Source organism: Nicotiana tomentosiformis, chromosome 5 (assembly GCF_000390325.3).
Source record: "Nicotiana tomentosiformis chromosome 5, ASM39032v3, whole genome shotgun sequence".
NCBI classification, from domain to species: domain Eukaryota; kingdom Viridiplantae; phylum Streptophyta; class Magnoliopsida; order Solanales; family Solanaceae; genus Nicotiana; species Nicotiana tomentosiformis.
The window spans coordinates 62,491,348-62,504,309 of NC_090816.1; the positions used below are offsets into that span (position 1 = coordinate 62,491,348).

Consider the following 12,962-nt stretch of genomic DNA (forward strand, 5'->3'; position numbering starts at 1 on the left):
AGGTTTGGGGACCCAGTTTGCTAATACCTCTACATGAACGCGGGACCTCCATCGCGAGCGCGAATCACAAAATCTCGCCTGCCTCCAGTTCCTCTTTCGCGAACGCGAGACTCTCCTCGCGAACGCAAAGAAGGAAACCAGAACTGAAGAACACCAGAAATCTGCAATCTCTCCTAAGTCCAAAATGATCCGTTAGCCACCCGAAATCTACCCGAGGCCCCCGGGACCTCAACCAAACATACCAACAAGTCCTAAAACACCATACAAACTTAGTCGAGCCCTCAAAACACATCAAAACACAACAAAAACATGAATCACCCTCCAATCCAAACTTAATGAACTTGAAACTAAAACTTTCTACAACCGATGCCGCAACCTATCAAACCACGTCCGATTGACCTCAAATTTTGCACAAACGTCATATTCAATATTACAGACCTATTTCAACTTCCAGAATTGGAATCCGACCCTAATATCAAAAAGTCCACTTCCGGTCAAAATCTCCAAAAATTCGACTTTCGCCAATTCAAGCTTAAATCAGCTACAGACTTCCAAAACACAATTCGGACACACCCCTAAGTCCAAAATCACCCAACGGAGCTAACAGATCAGACAAAACTCTATTCCAGAGTCGTTTTCACACAGTTCTGACTACGGTCAAAATTCTAAGGCTTAAACTTCCGTTTAGGGACTAAGTGTCCCAAAATACTCCGAAACCAACAACAAAATCTCCCGGCAAGTTACATAAGCAGAAAAAGATACGGGAAAAGCAGTAAATAGGGGATTGGGTCTATTACTCTCAAAATGACCGGCCGGGTCGTTACAATTTCGAAGAGATAAGAAATTATTTGATGGTAAGGAGGATCATAGAATAGCACCTACTCCCTTGTCAGGTGTAGAAGTGTTAGAAGAACTGCGAGAATTTAATCATGTCTTTGGAAATGGTCAAAAGAAACGCCGATGGGGTAATGTCGGTCCGTGGAAGAGAAAGTCAATCTTTTTTGAATGGCCGTATTGGGCACATAACAAATTGAGACATAATCTTGATGTAATGCACATCTAGAAGAACATATATGATAGTTTGCTTGGTACTTTTTTTGATAAGCCTAGAAAGTCAAAAGTTCGTGTAAATTCTCTCTAAGACTTGGAAGAGATGGGGATACGAAAAGAGCTTCAACCATTAAAAGATAAGGATAATAAAAAGGTTTATTTGGCTAAAGCTTGTTTCTCTATGAAACCATAAGAGAAAAAGTTATTTTGCACTGTTTTAAAAAATGCCAAATTACCAAAAGGGTGTGCCTCAAATGTATCACAACGTGTGAAAGTGGAGGAGAAAAAATATCAGGGTACAAGAGTCACGATGCTCATTTTATAATGAATTACTTGCTCCAGGCTGCCGTTAGAAAGGTGTTGTCCAAGAATGTTTCTTTGGCCTTAATTAAGTCGGGGAACTTTTTTAGATCCATATGTAGCAAGGTTATAAGGCGAAGAGATCTTGATAAAATACAAGCTGAAATCAATGAAATTGGATGTGACCTTTAAAAGAACTTTCCTCAATTTTTTCTTTTTGATATAATGGAACATTTGCTTATCCATTTAGTAAATGAAATTATGCTTGGGGTTCCGACTCATTTACATTGGAAGTATTCTATTGAGAGAAACCTGTGTAAGTATAAGGCATTTGTTCGTAACCGATATCATTCAGAATCATCAATAGCGGAGGGTTTTTTGGCCGAAGAGTTCTTGACCTTTTGTTCGAGATACCTACATGATGAGGTGAAAACAAGATTTAGTAGGTATCAAACAGAAGATGATGCGGGGGTTGAAATAGAGGGAGATGATTTGTCACCTATATTCCCTAAGATACGCCATCCAATCGGAAGTAAGAAGAAAAATAAAGGCAAGCCATTTAACATGGATTTACAATTATGTTTTGAAGCACATCGATATGCTCTATTCAATACTGGGGATGAACAAATAGAGATGTTTATCTAGTAAGACAATTGTCATTTTTATTATAAACTTTATTAATTTATTTATGCGATATGATATTTTATACTTTATTCTTAAAGGCCTAATAAATGAATCTTAAATATTCATGTTTACAGGGAATATAAGAGTTTAATTGATAATCATACTAGATCAAATGCATGGATTAAAGCACAAAATCATAGTCAGGAGTTCAGCAACTAGTTCAAAGAGAAAGTTAAAACTGTTAAAGTGTCCAATCATTTACGATGGCTAGCCAAAGGGCCTAATATAGTTGCAAAACGATATACTGGATATTTCATCAATGGATACCGATTTCATACGATGGAACGAGATAGCCGAGTGAAGACTCAAAATAATTGAGTGACTCTGTAGGCAACATCGGTTAGTTTTGCTAGTGCTAGAGACGCAAATCCTATCGATGGAGAGGTTATCTATTATTGATCTATTCGGGATATTATTGAGATTGATTATTGGGGTTGTTTTAGTGTTGTACTGTTTAGATGTGATTGGTTTCATAATGAAATAGATGAATATGAATTAACTCGGGTATACTTCAACAGATTATGTAGTGTCGATGACCGTTTTGTATTGGCATCTCAAGTGCATCAAGTTTTTTATGTGGAGGATCCAATTAAGAAAGATGTTTATTATCCAAGAAACAAAGTCCATGCTGACTTGTATGATTTGGAGGAAGAGAATTGTGATAATGTTGCAGACACATTTTTGAGGGAGCTTGATGATGACATTGGTTCATCAATTAGAATACCCGATGTAGATGTCATATGGTTGAGAGAAGATATTCGTAGTGATGTCATTGATATGGCATCTGATGCAGAACATTTACAAGATACAAATATAGAAACATCGGAAGAGGGGGATGATATTGATGATACTGATTGGGATTGGATGGATGATGATGATTGAAGAAGGAACTTCTGAACTTCTTCTAAATATACAAATATGAAAACTTCAGAAGAGTTCTCTTTGGCATTTTCTTCTTTTCATTTTTGTACCATCGCTTTGAAAGAAAATGGAAAAGAATGTTATTTGATATTGGTTCCTTGACTGTTCTGTAATTTGGTTTGAATGTAAATTTCTTCGACTATTGTGTAATTTTGGATCGTAAATCAATTATTTTTCTTCACGTCAATCTTGATTTGAAGTCTGATGAGTGTGATATGCATTTTAAAAAAGAGTAGTGGTATTCCTACTTGTCCTTATAGTGCTACTCACAATTTAGCTATCGAGAGAAAGAATATTGTCGTCGTTAAGGTTGTTGGTATAGATTGGAACAATGCTTTAGTATTGCTTTCTTATATACTGAGAAATTCATTGGTCGTAGGGTCCTCACTGACAGAAGATAGGTACATTCGTCGACACTTCTATTACAGTATTTTACCTGAATGAGTTTTCTATTTCACTTTTAACAAAGCTTAAAATACTGCTAGGATTTTTCTTGTTATCTTTGATCACGCGATTTTACTCAAACTCAGAAGATCTTTAGTTTTGATTGTCCCTTTTGCTTCTGGTTTGGCATTTGAGGTCCACCTTTTGGCTAATTGGCTCTAACTGTTTTATTTTAAATCATCCTGACAGAGTTTCATATAGTCATGAAACAAGAAGAACATCCGAAACAAAAGAAAAAAATAAAATACTCGACAAGAAATAGTGCTGGAATAGTTGCCTCCTTGCCATACCAAAAGAAGTTAGTGTTGACCAAGAAAACAAATGTTCCAGCTAGATGTACACGGTCGAGTGAAGAGCATGAGCTTCTGCCAAATTTAGCTGAAGACCATCAGATACTAACACCACAAAATTCAGGTGTAGTAGCCCATATACAAACAGAGACAACTATCCCTGCAGCAGAAACATTAGAGGAACAAATTCAATTAAATTCTACAACAGTTGATGAACAAGAACAACGTGAACAACAAGGCAAGAATTTTCATACAAATACTGGCATTCATTTTCAATTATAAAGCTGAACAACATGTAATTTTATGGTTATCTATGGTTTGTATTATTGTAGATTCTTCTACTCAAAAAAGGAAAAGAGGTAAAACAAAGATGCTAAATGTACATGGAAGGCGTGAGCGAAAATTGATAGTAGTAAATGAAAACAACCAACCTGTTGGCCCTAGTAAAGATGTTATGACAGAATTGGGAAGTTTCCTCGACACACTGGCAAGGAATGCGACTCTTTGTCCTCTTGATATATTTGATTGGAGGAAAATGGACACAAAATATGATCTATGGGCGTATACCAAGGTTTGAAGTTTTCAATTCAATTTTTGGTTGGATATATTTAATACATTTTGCACTAACCCATTAAAATAATTTGTAGGAGAAATATGATATTCCTGACACTTCAAAAAAATGGACTTTGGATACAGTTCAAGCTGCTTGGAGAAGACACAAGAGTACTTTGAAAAAAAATCACTTTGAGGCCTATGCAGATGATGAAATTCGACTGCAAAAAAGGCATGAATATACTCCAGCATCTCAATTTAAGGATCTCCTCAAATATTGGGGATCTGAAAATGTCCAGGTAAGTCTATTACTTGCGGCAACTAAAGCTTATTACTTACAAATAATGGCATGCCTGCACTTAGATAAAAAGAATAGGACAATGAACTGGACTGTCCGACTTCTGGTACAGCTTAACTGAACACCTCTTAACTGAACTCCTTAAATATTGGGGATCTGAAAAAGTCCAGATAAGTCTACTACTTGACTCAGTTCTTTGCAGAAAATGTCAAAGATCAATATTGAGAATAAAAAATAATTGAAGAATCCACACACGGTTGGCAAAACAAGCTTTGCTGTAATCCGCACTAATTTGGTGTGTGCTCTTATTTATCAGTAAATATGATCATGTTGTCATTTTTAAGAATATTTTTGATACCCACTCTTAATGTATCCAGGAAAAAGAGAAGAACACTTCTGACCCTTTATCACTTCGAGAATTCTTTGTGGCTACAACAAAAAGAAAACCTTGAAGGTCGTACAAGGACTATGATCAAGATACAACTAGTAAAATTGTACAAATTCTACCTAATTATTTTTTGTTACGACCCGACCGGTCGTTTTGAGAACTTGAACTTCGCTCGGTAGTTTACAAGCGTGAGTAGCTCCGTATGATGTATTTTGACTTGTGTGAATCGTCGGTTTTGGTTTTCAGGTTTTTCGGAATCGAATTAGAAGAATGAACTTCAATGTTGAAACTTTAAATTGAGAGAGTTGACAAAGTTTGACTTTTTCTGAATTTGAACCCGGAACAGAGTTTTGATTATTCCATTAGCTCCGTGGGGTGATTTCAGACTTAGGAGCGCGTCTGAATTGTGATTTGGAGGTCCGTAGTTGAATTTGGCTCGAAATGGCGAAAATTAAAATTTTGGAAAGTTTGTCCGGGAGTGGACTTTTTGGATATCGGATTTGGATTGTGATTTCAGGAATTGGAATAGCTTCGTTATGTTATTTGGGACTTGTGTGCAAAATTTGAAGTCATTTACGGATTGATTTGCTATGTTTCGGCACGAGTTATTGAATTTGAAAGTTCGAAGTTCATAGATTTCGATTTGAGGAGTGGTTCGTCAATTTGATGTTGTTACGTGTGTGTTTTGAGGCCTCGAGTAGGTCCGTATTGTGTTATGGAACTTGTTGGTATATTCGGACGGGGTCCCGAGAGGCTCGGGTGTGTTTCGGATTTGATTTCTGATCATTTTCTTCAATATTGCTATTGCTGGTTCTGGTGTGACCGCACTTGAGGCTAGTTTGCACAGGTGCGAGGGTCGCAGAAGCAACAAAGGGGTCGCAGGAGTTGCAGGAGTCAAAATATTGCTGGGAGCAGGGTTCCGCAAAAGCGGAGATTGCTTCGCATCTGCGAAAGCGCGGATGCGGTGAGTTGAGTGCAGAAGCGGATTGGAAGCGCAAAAGCGACAAGTGGGCACGCACTTGCGAGTGCATAGATGCGGGTATTTTACCGCAGGTGCGAAGGCAGACCTCCAGTACTTCTTTGCAGAAGTGTGTTATTGGTCGCAGAAGCGGCTAATGTGCCGCATGTGCGAAAGTGTTGGGCAGAATGATAAATACAAGGGTTCGCAATTTTGGCTTCATTTTAACATTTCCAAGCTCGGATTGAGGGGATTCTTGGAGCAATTTTCATCTTGTGAACTGGGGTAAGTGTTCTCTACTCATTTTGATCTTATATCACGAATCTACCTTCGTTTTTGGTAATTGGATTGTGGATTTTATAGAGGAAATTGGGGGTTTTGGCCTAAAGTTTCATAATATGAATTTTTGAGTTTTGAACATCGAATTGGAGACGGATTTGAGTGAAACTAGTATGGTTAGACTCGTAATTGAATGAGTTATTTTATTTTGTAAATTTTGTCGGGTTCTAAGGTGCGAGCCCAGGTTAGGCTTTTGGCCGATTTTGGGCTTTTGATTCAAGATTTGATCTTTTTCGATCGAGATTGGTTCCTTTAGCATTGTTTGATATATTTGCGTTGCTTTTGGTTAGTTTCGAGCCATTCGGAGGTCGGAACACGCGGGATGGCATTTTGGAGCATCGCTTGTCTTGCTTGGTATTGGAATTGGCTTGTTCGGGGTAAGTAACTCTTCTAATCTTAGTGCTGAAGGGATGAAACCCCGAAATATGTGTTATGTGATTTGTATTGGGGTGACGCACATGCTAGGTGACGGACGTGTGGGCGTGCACCATATGAATTGGGACTCTGGTTTTTCCATGGCACTGAATAGTGGCCCTATTTTGTTGATATTCGTATTTTCACCATGTGAAAAAGTAATTAAACTGTCAATCATGCTAGATATCATGTTTAGGCATTATGCCGATATTGTTTGGACCCATAGTAGTCGTTTCTTACTGTCATCTCCCTGATTTCATTGATATTTTATACTCAGTCATATTCATGCATTTATGCCATATCTCAGTCTCAGTTATTATTTATTGATACATCATATCATTGTTGCTGGGCTAGTTTCATGACATTGTGAGCCCGTGAGTAGGACTGGAGAGATTGATGACTGAGTGAGGCCGAGGGCCTGAGTGAGAGTGATATTTAGGGATCGGGCTGTATGTCGCACAATGATATATTGATTACATTTATGGGATCGGGTTGCACGCCGCAACGAGCCTTAGGGCTGTATATGTATATGGATCCGGTTGCACGCCACAACGAGCCTTATGGCTATTTATATATTATGGGATCGGGCTGCACGCCGCAGCGATATAGCACTTGGGCTGAAAGGAGCCCCTCCAGGAATCTGCACACCCCTAGTGAGTACAGTCGACTATAAATAGGGATCGAGCTGCACGCCGCAGCGGGTATTGTACAGCACTGAGTGATAGAGTGTATTGAACATAGTGAGAGAGAATGCGAGACGGTGAGATTGAGTACTCTGAGAGTGTGAGTACATGAGCTCATCATCGAGATATATTGCATTTGACATGCGTACTTGATATACATGCTTAGAGATGCATTTCCTTCTGCTACCCAGTTTTGGAGACATTTATAATTTTACCTGTATCTTGACATGTAGGCATAAAGAAGTATTTTTCTCATGCTATCTGAAAATGAAACATCTTACTATTTGTTGAAAGGAGGTTTGGAAAAAATTACAGTTTTTTTAAAACATACTCGTATATTGGCTTTTTGGTAAAAGATTTGAATTTTCACTGAGATACATGAAAAGAAATGCCTATTTTTCTGGAACTGTGAACGAACTGAGCCTTTTATTTCTGAGATTCTTCTTTTGTTATGGTACTATGATGTTATGAACTGTTCTGGAATATTGGTGTTAGACCCGACCTTTCTGTTAGCTCGTCACTACTTTCAACCTAAGGTTAGGTTTGTTACTTATTGAGTACATGGGGTCAGTTGTATTCATACTACACTTTTGCACCTTGCGTGCAGATATTGACTGCTGATGTTGCTGTGTTCGACAGGAGCTAGCTTTGAGGATGTACCTGCATCCCGGTTGTAGCTGCCTCTTGTTCGTGGTAGCCTTAGATCAATAAAACTCTGTTTATGTACTTTTCAAACAGACGGTGTATTTATTTTATTTTTGATTTGTAAACTCTATTCTTAGAATCTCATGATTTGTATTACCAGTTCTTGAGAAATGTATTAAATTTCAGATATTTCTTTACTTAATTGCTTTATTAATTGTTATTGGAATTGGTCAGTGGTTAATTAGCTTACCTAGCAGGTTGTGTTAGGTGCCATCACGACTAGTCGGATTTTGAGTTGTGACACTTTTCTGTTGAGGTAAATTATTTGTTCTTATTGACTTTTTATTTACTAGAATTCTCTTTTTAAAAAATTGCATTATAGGCTGAAATGGAATAGATTGAAACGCAACAAAGTGAAGATGGTAGCAATTCTGTTAATGCATTTGCAGCCCTTATGGGACCCGAAAAACAGGGACGTCTTAGATTGTATGGACGAGGGGTTACAAGAACCTCTTTGAAAGGAAAATGGGACATTTTAAATCCTCTTCAAAGTCTACAAAGGATCTGGTGCAACAAATGGAAGAGATGATGATAAGAATGTTTGAGGAACAAAAGGAACAATTTGAGAAATAGAAGGAACAGTACGAGGAACAAAAGAGAATGTTGCGACAAGAAATTCTAGGAGATATCTTTGAACAGTTTCAACGTGCAGGAATGCCAATTGATCCTAATATTTTAGCAACCATGTGTGCTCGTTCACCATGAGAAGCTTCTTCTGCATAACAAGTAACTTCAACCAATCAATAGACCATCTTTTGGTAGTAGCAATCAAGGTTTGAACTCTTTTTTGTCTAATCTTCTCAACCTATCTTTTATTTGTGATGAGCTCGATGCTGCTGTCTGTTGTATGCTTTATGTTTCACTATTACTTATAGTTGATAAATACCACAACAGACTAATCAATGTGTGAAACAAGAACCTAGTTGAGTTCTTACTAGTATTGTGTGAAACACCATCAGTGCTTGGAATAGTGCACTTTCAGATTCTTTTTTTGAGAATGAAAGTGATTGGTAAAGTTCATTTTAAGATGCTAAAATGTATCTATGCAGAACTAGAAAACTTTTACTACAATATAGATCGGTACACAACATACTTTTTTAACTAGTATATTCTCCTTGGCTTTCAAGGCGACTCTTCTGTACAATAGGATAGAAGTTTTATGAGTTTTGGCCGCTTTTGATGACAACAAATTTGGAAAGATCTACAACGATTGGTTGTACATGAATCCGTCATTTGTTGTTCCAGAAATGAATTAAAAGCATATTAATAAGTAGCATTTTACTAACTTAGTCCATGCGTCATGCAATTTTATTCAAATACCAGGGTAATTTAGTTATCTAGATCAGTTCAGATATTAAATTTTCTTCTTTGGTAAAAGTTGGTCTATTTAATTCATTAGCTTTATTCGGCGTTTGTCATGTTGTTGGCATTAGCTGTTACAACTCTATTCTTTCCTTAGGTAGATTTAATTCCATGTACACCTTACTTTATAGCTGTATTTAAGATTGTAGTCATCGTAAGATTTTGTACTTTTATTCGCTACTTGGTATAAAATTGCAGTCATCACAAATATGCACAACTTTGATTTTAGTCACATAAACTTGTCTGCAAATTTACTTCAATAAATGGTTTTCAAATCTATTCATGTGGTCATATGGACTCTGAGAAACACACTTCTGTTTTATCATGTACACCTACACATAGATTAAGAATTCAAAATCACATTGTAATGTAGGCTACATATTTCTTTAGGTGGCAGAACATGTAATAGCTTGATCAGTTTAGTGTAAGATAAATAGAGGTTGAGAGCAAATTTTGCATATCATATCGCATTAATAGAAAATTTTGCATCATCTATGATGGTAAATGAGAGCAATTGCTGCAGTGAGTATTCTGATCTACAGTTTTGTGGCATAAAGGTTGACGGCATGGGATATATTCCCTGGGAGGCACAAGATGCTCCCATGTTAAAGTTACAGATCATTTGGAATATTAAATCTCCTTAAATTGTTTAGTTTTTGGAGTAAGCCGAGTGTCTTGGAGACTTCCAGAAAAAAGGAGTTATCAATGCCATTTGGTTCATAGAGTTGATCAGTGTTGAGAATCCTATTTCTCCCAAACACTATACTCCTTGTTTGCAAATGTTCCTATATTGAAGTTCCTAAATGTTCCGATATTTAAGATCTGCATTCAGCATAACTGTATAAATTTTTGTGAAGCAGACATGAGCATAAACTAATTGTGTAATTATTGAAGAGGATGAAGGGTTTGGTTTGTTTTTGGCTATTCGTGCACTCTTATTTATTTCCTGGTGTAACATTTTGCACACAGGCTTCTGATTCTTTTTTTAACTTGATTTTCTAAGGTGGCAATGTCAATTGCATCTTTTGTTGTATCGTCTAAGTACGTATATTATTTTATTGGTATTAATATATAGTACAATAATAGTAGTATTGAGAAGGCAATATTTTTCCTTTTTCCCACCCTGTGATTATTGTTATTTTTGTTGAATTTATAGGTGAACCAATTGATCAAGGGGGAGATGAAAGCAGTGAAGACCTTACCTAAAAGTATTGGTTATACAATCTTCAGACAATATAGGAATATTTTTATTTTTGAACTATTTTGCAAACTTATATATGCCAACTCTTAGATTATTAAATACTTTTTCGTATATTTTGCTTTATAAATGGACAATCGTAGTTGTATATTTTGAATTATGATTTTGTTGATGAATATATTTTCATTTCATCTGTTATATATTAATTTCAGTGTATTATATATTACCCCGTTGCGATAGCTGATTGATAACAATTGTTAATAGCTCCCAACAGCCGTTGTAGTAGTTCCTTATGATCGTTGCGGTAGCTCCTTATAACCGTTGCAGTAGCTTATAATAACCGTTTAAATAGACAAAACAAAACAGTATCAACAAATGTTGTAATGCCTATAGCAACGGTTCTCAGCCGTTGCAATACACAAATAGCAGTGGTTCAAGACCGTTGCCATAACCCACTATTAATCGTCGTAATTGATCATAGTAAAACCATCGCAATAGAAGCTCCTACGGTAACAGTCAGGTAACCGTTGCCTTAAACCGTTGCAATAGACCTCCAGCGGCGCTTGATCTTTCAATGGACCCTAAACCGTGACACTAGGTGAATCGCAACGATTGTCCATCTTATGGCAACAGAATGTGTGGCGTTGCCACAGGCCTATTTTCATGTAGTGATAATTAGGTGATCTTGATCTTCCACAAGAGAAATTACCTTACCAACTTGTGGATTTGATCCAAAACCCTAAGATAACGTTGAGAAAGGTTTTGGATGATATTTTGGAGCTTCTTCACTTTGCAATAAAGAGAGAGGGATACTGAATTGTTCTCTAAGTGAAATAGAGATATATCTATGTATAAATGGCCCCACTAATGGGCTTGGGCAGATGGGTCTTGGGATACCCCACGACTGCCCATCTCTATCCTTTTCCTTTCCTTTTCCCTTCTAATTTCATCCACAAACTCTAAGTAGGTGATGTACCTACTTGTCACCAACTTAATCAAGTAGGTGACACATGTTGGTTCGTTTTCCATTTTTAAACATGTGTCTCATCCTTGTGAAATAATTTAGACATGTGTCGAGTAGCTCAAGCAAGTAGGATGAAAAGTAAGTTGGTAAGCAGGCACGTAAGGTTAGCAAGCAACTTGTTTTTATTTGTCCAAAATCTCCCTTCTCACGTTTAAGTGCATTCGTCCTCAACCTAGTTGCCCATATGTTGCATGCAAGTGTTCTTAACTTCAAGGGTAGCTGGGATAATCATTTGCCACTCATAGAATTGGCCTACAACAATAGCTATCATGTGAGTATTCAGATGGCACCGTTCGAGGCTCTACATGGTAGGAGGTATAGATTCCCCATTGTTTGGTTTAAGTTCGAGAAGTAGAATTGGTAGGGCTAGACCTTGTGCATCAAGCTATGGAGAAGGTCAATATCATCAAAGAGCAATTGAAAATCGCTCAGAGTCGCTAGAAGTCCTTTTCGGATGTGCGACATAGAGATTTAGAGTTCAAGGAGGATGATTGGGTATTCTTGAATGTTTCCCCGTGAAAGATATAATGCGATTTGGAAGGAAAGGGAAAACTAAGCCCAAGGTATATTAGGCCTTATAGAATCTTGCAGAATGTTGGTTCAGTGTATATAGGCTTGAGCTACCTCCAGCGATATCCTTACTGCACCCCGTATTTCATGTGTCTATATTGAAGAAAGTGGCTGGAGATTCGTTACTCATTGTCCCAATAAAGATTATTGAAGTGAATGAAGGATTGACATATGAAAAGGTTCTTGTTTACATCCCTGATAGACAAGTTTGTAAGTTGCGGAATAAGATGATTGCCTATGTCAAAGTGTTATGGCGAAACCAACAAGTCGAAGAGGTCACCTGGGAAGCATAGGAAGATATGAAGAAAAGATAACCCCATTTTTTTGTAGAGCCAGTTGGCCATGTTTAAAAGGTACTAGAAGTTTCTTTTCTATGAACGATGTCTTGAAATTGTAAAATTTACGCTCATTTTACCCTAATAGCTATGTAATGAATATAACGCTATGGTTAATGTTGCCCCATGTTTGTTATACCTTGTTGAGCTATGATATGTGTTTGTTAGGTTGGTTTCTATGGCTCTCTAACAGGTGAATAGGCCTAAAACAAAGGAAACTCTGCTGAAAATTCTGGAAATCTCGGGACTTAGTCAAATTTCGAGCCATTGGTGATTGAGTGGGAAGCTAAGTCATATTAGGTGTCTATGGTGGACACTAACCTTCATTCAAAGATGAAAGTGTAAGGCCCCGTAAAATTTTACCTAAGACCCGGGGTTTTGCGGTTCGAACTTTTTGGGTTGAACAGTGCGTTTGGGAGTTGGAGAAAAGTTTTGGAAATAGAGGGC

General features: G+C 37.3%; 1 protein-coding gene across 6 annotated transcripts; it reads left to right on the forward strand.

Moving 5' to 3' along the window:
• The first annotated feature begins 1,376 nt into the window (after positions 1-1,376).
• LOC104098075 (uncharacterized) lies at positions 1,377-10,792 on the forward strand. Of its 6 annotated transcripts, XR_011407834.1 has the most exons (7): positions 1,377-1,994; positions 2,109-4,260; positions 4,337-4,412; positions 4,742-4,834; positions 4,917-5,033; positions 8,349-8,799; positions 10,545-10,792. XR_011407834.1 is itself a non-coding variant. In XM_070174959.1 (6 exons), the coding sequence occupies exons 1-3, from the start codon at positions 4,003-4,005 to the stop codon at positions 5,225-5,227; spliced, it is 516 nt and encodes a 171-aa protein (XP_070031060.1). In that variant the 5' UTR covers positions 3,969-4,002; the 3' UTR covers positions 5,228-6,170; positions 6,515-6,601; positions 7,961-8,799; positions 10,545-10,792. The 6 variants fall into 6 exon arrangements, 5 of the variants coding, with proteins under 5 accessions (XP_070031059.1, XP_070031060.1, XP_070031063.1 ...); XM_070174959.1 differs by lacking the exons at positions 1,377-1,994; positions 4,742-4,834; positions 4,917-5,033 and adding exons at positions 5,174-6,170; positions 6,515-6,601 and having other exon boundaries at positions 3,969-4,260; positions 4,337-4,540; positions 7,961-8,799; XM_070174960.1 differs by lacking the exon at positions 1,377-1,994 and having other exon boundaries at positions 3,972-4,260; positions 4,337-4,540.
• Positions 10,793-12,962: the final 2,170 nt, after the last annotated feature.

Coding starts and splice junctions, on each gene's coding strand:
- LOC104098075 (XM_070174958.1), top strand. CDS start 4,003: ATGGTTTGTATTATTGTAGATTCTTCTACTCAAAAAAGGAAAAGAGGT. Junction 4,261..4,336: donor ATCTATGGGCGTATACCAAG/GTTTGAAGTTTT, acceptor AATAATTTGTAG/GAGAAATATGATATTCCTGA. Junction 4,541..7,960: donor GGGGATCTGAAAATGTCCAG/GTAAGTCTATTA, acceptor TGTGTTCGACAG/GAGCTAGCTTTGAGGATGTA.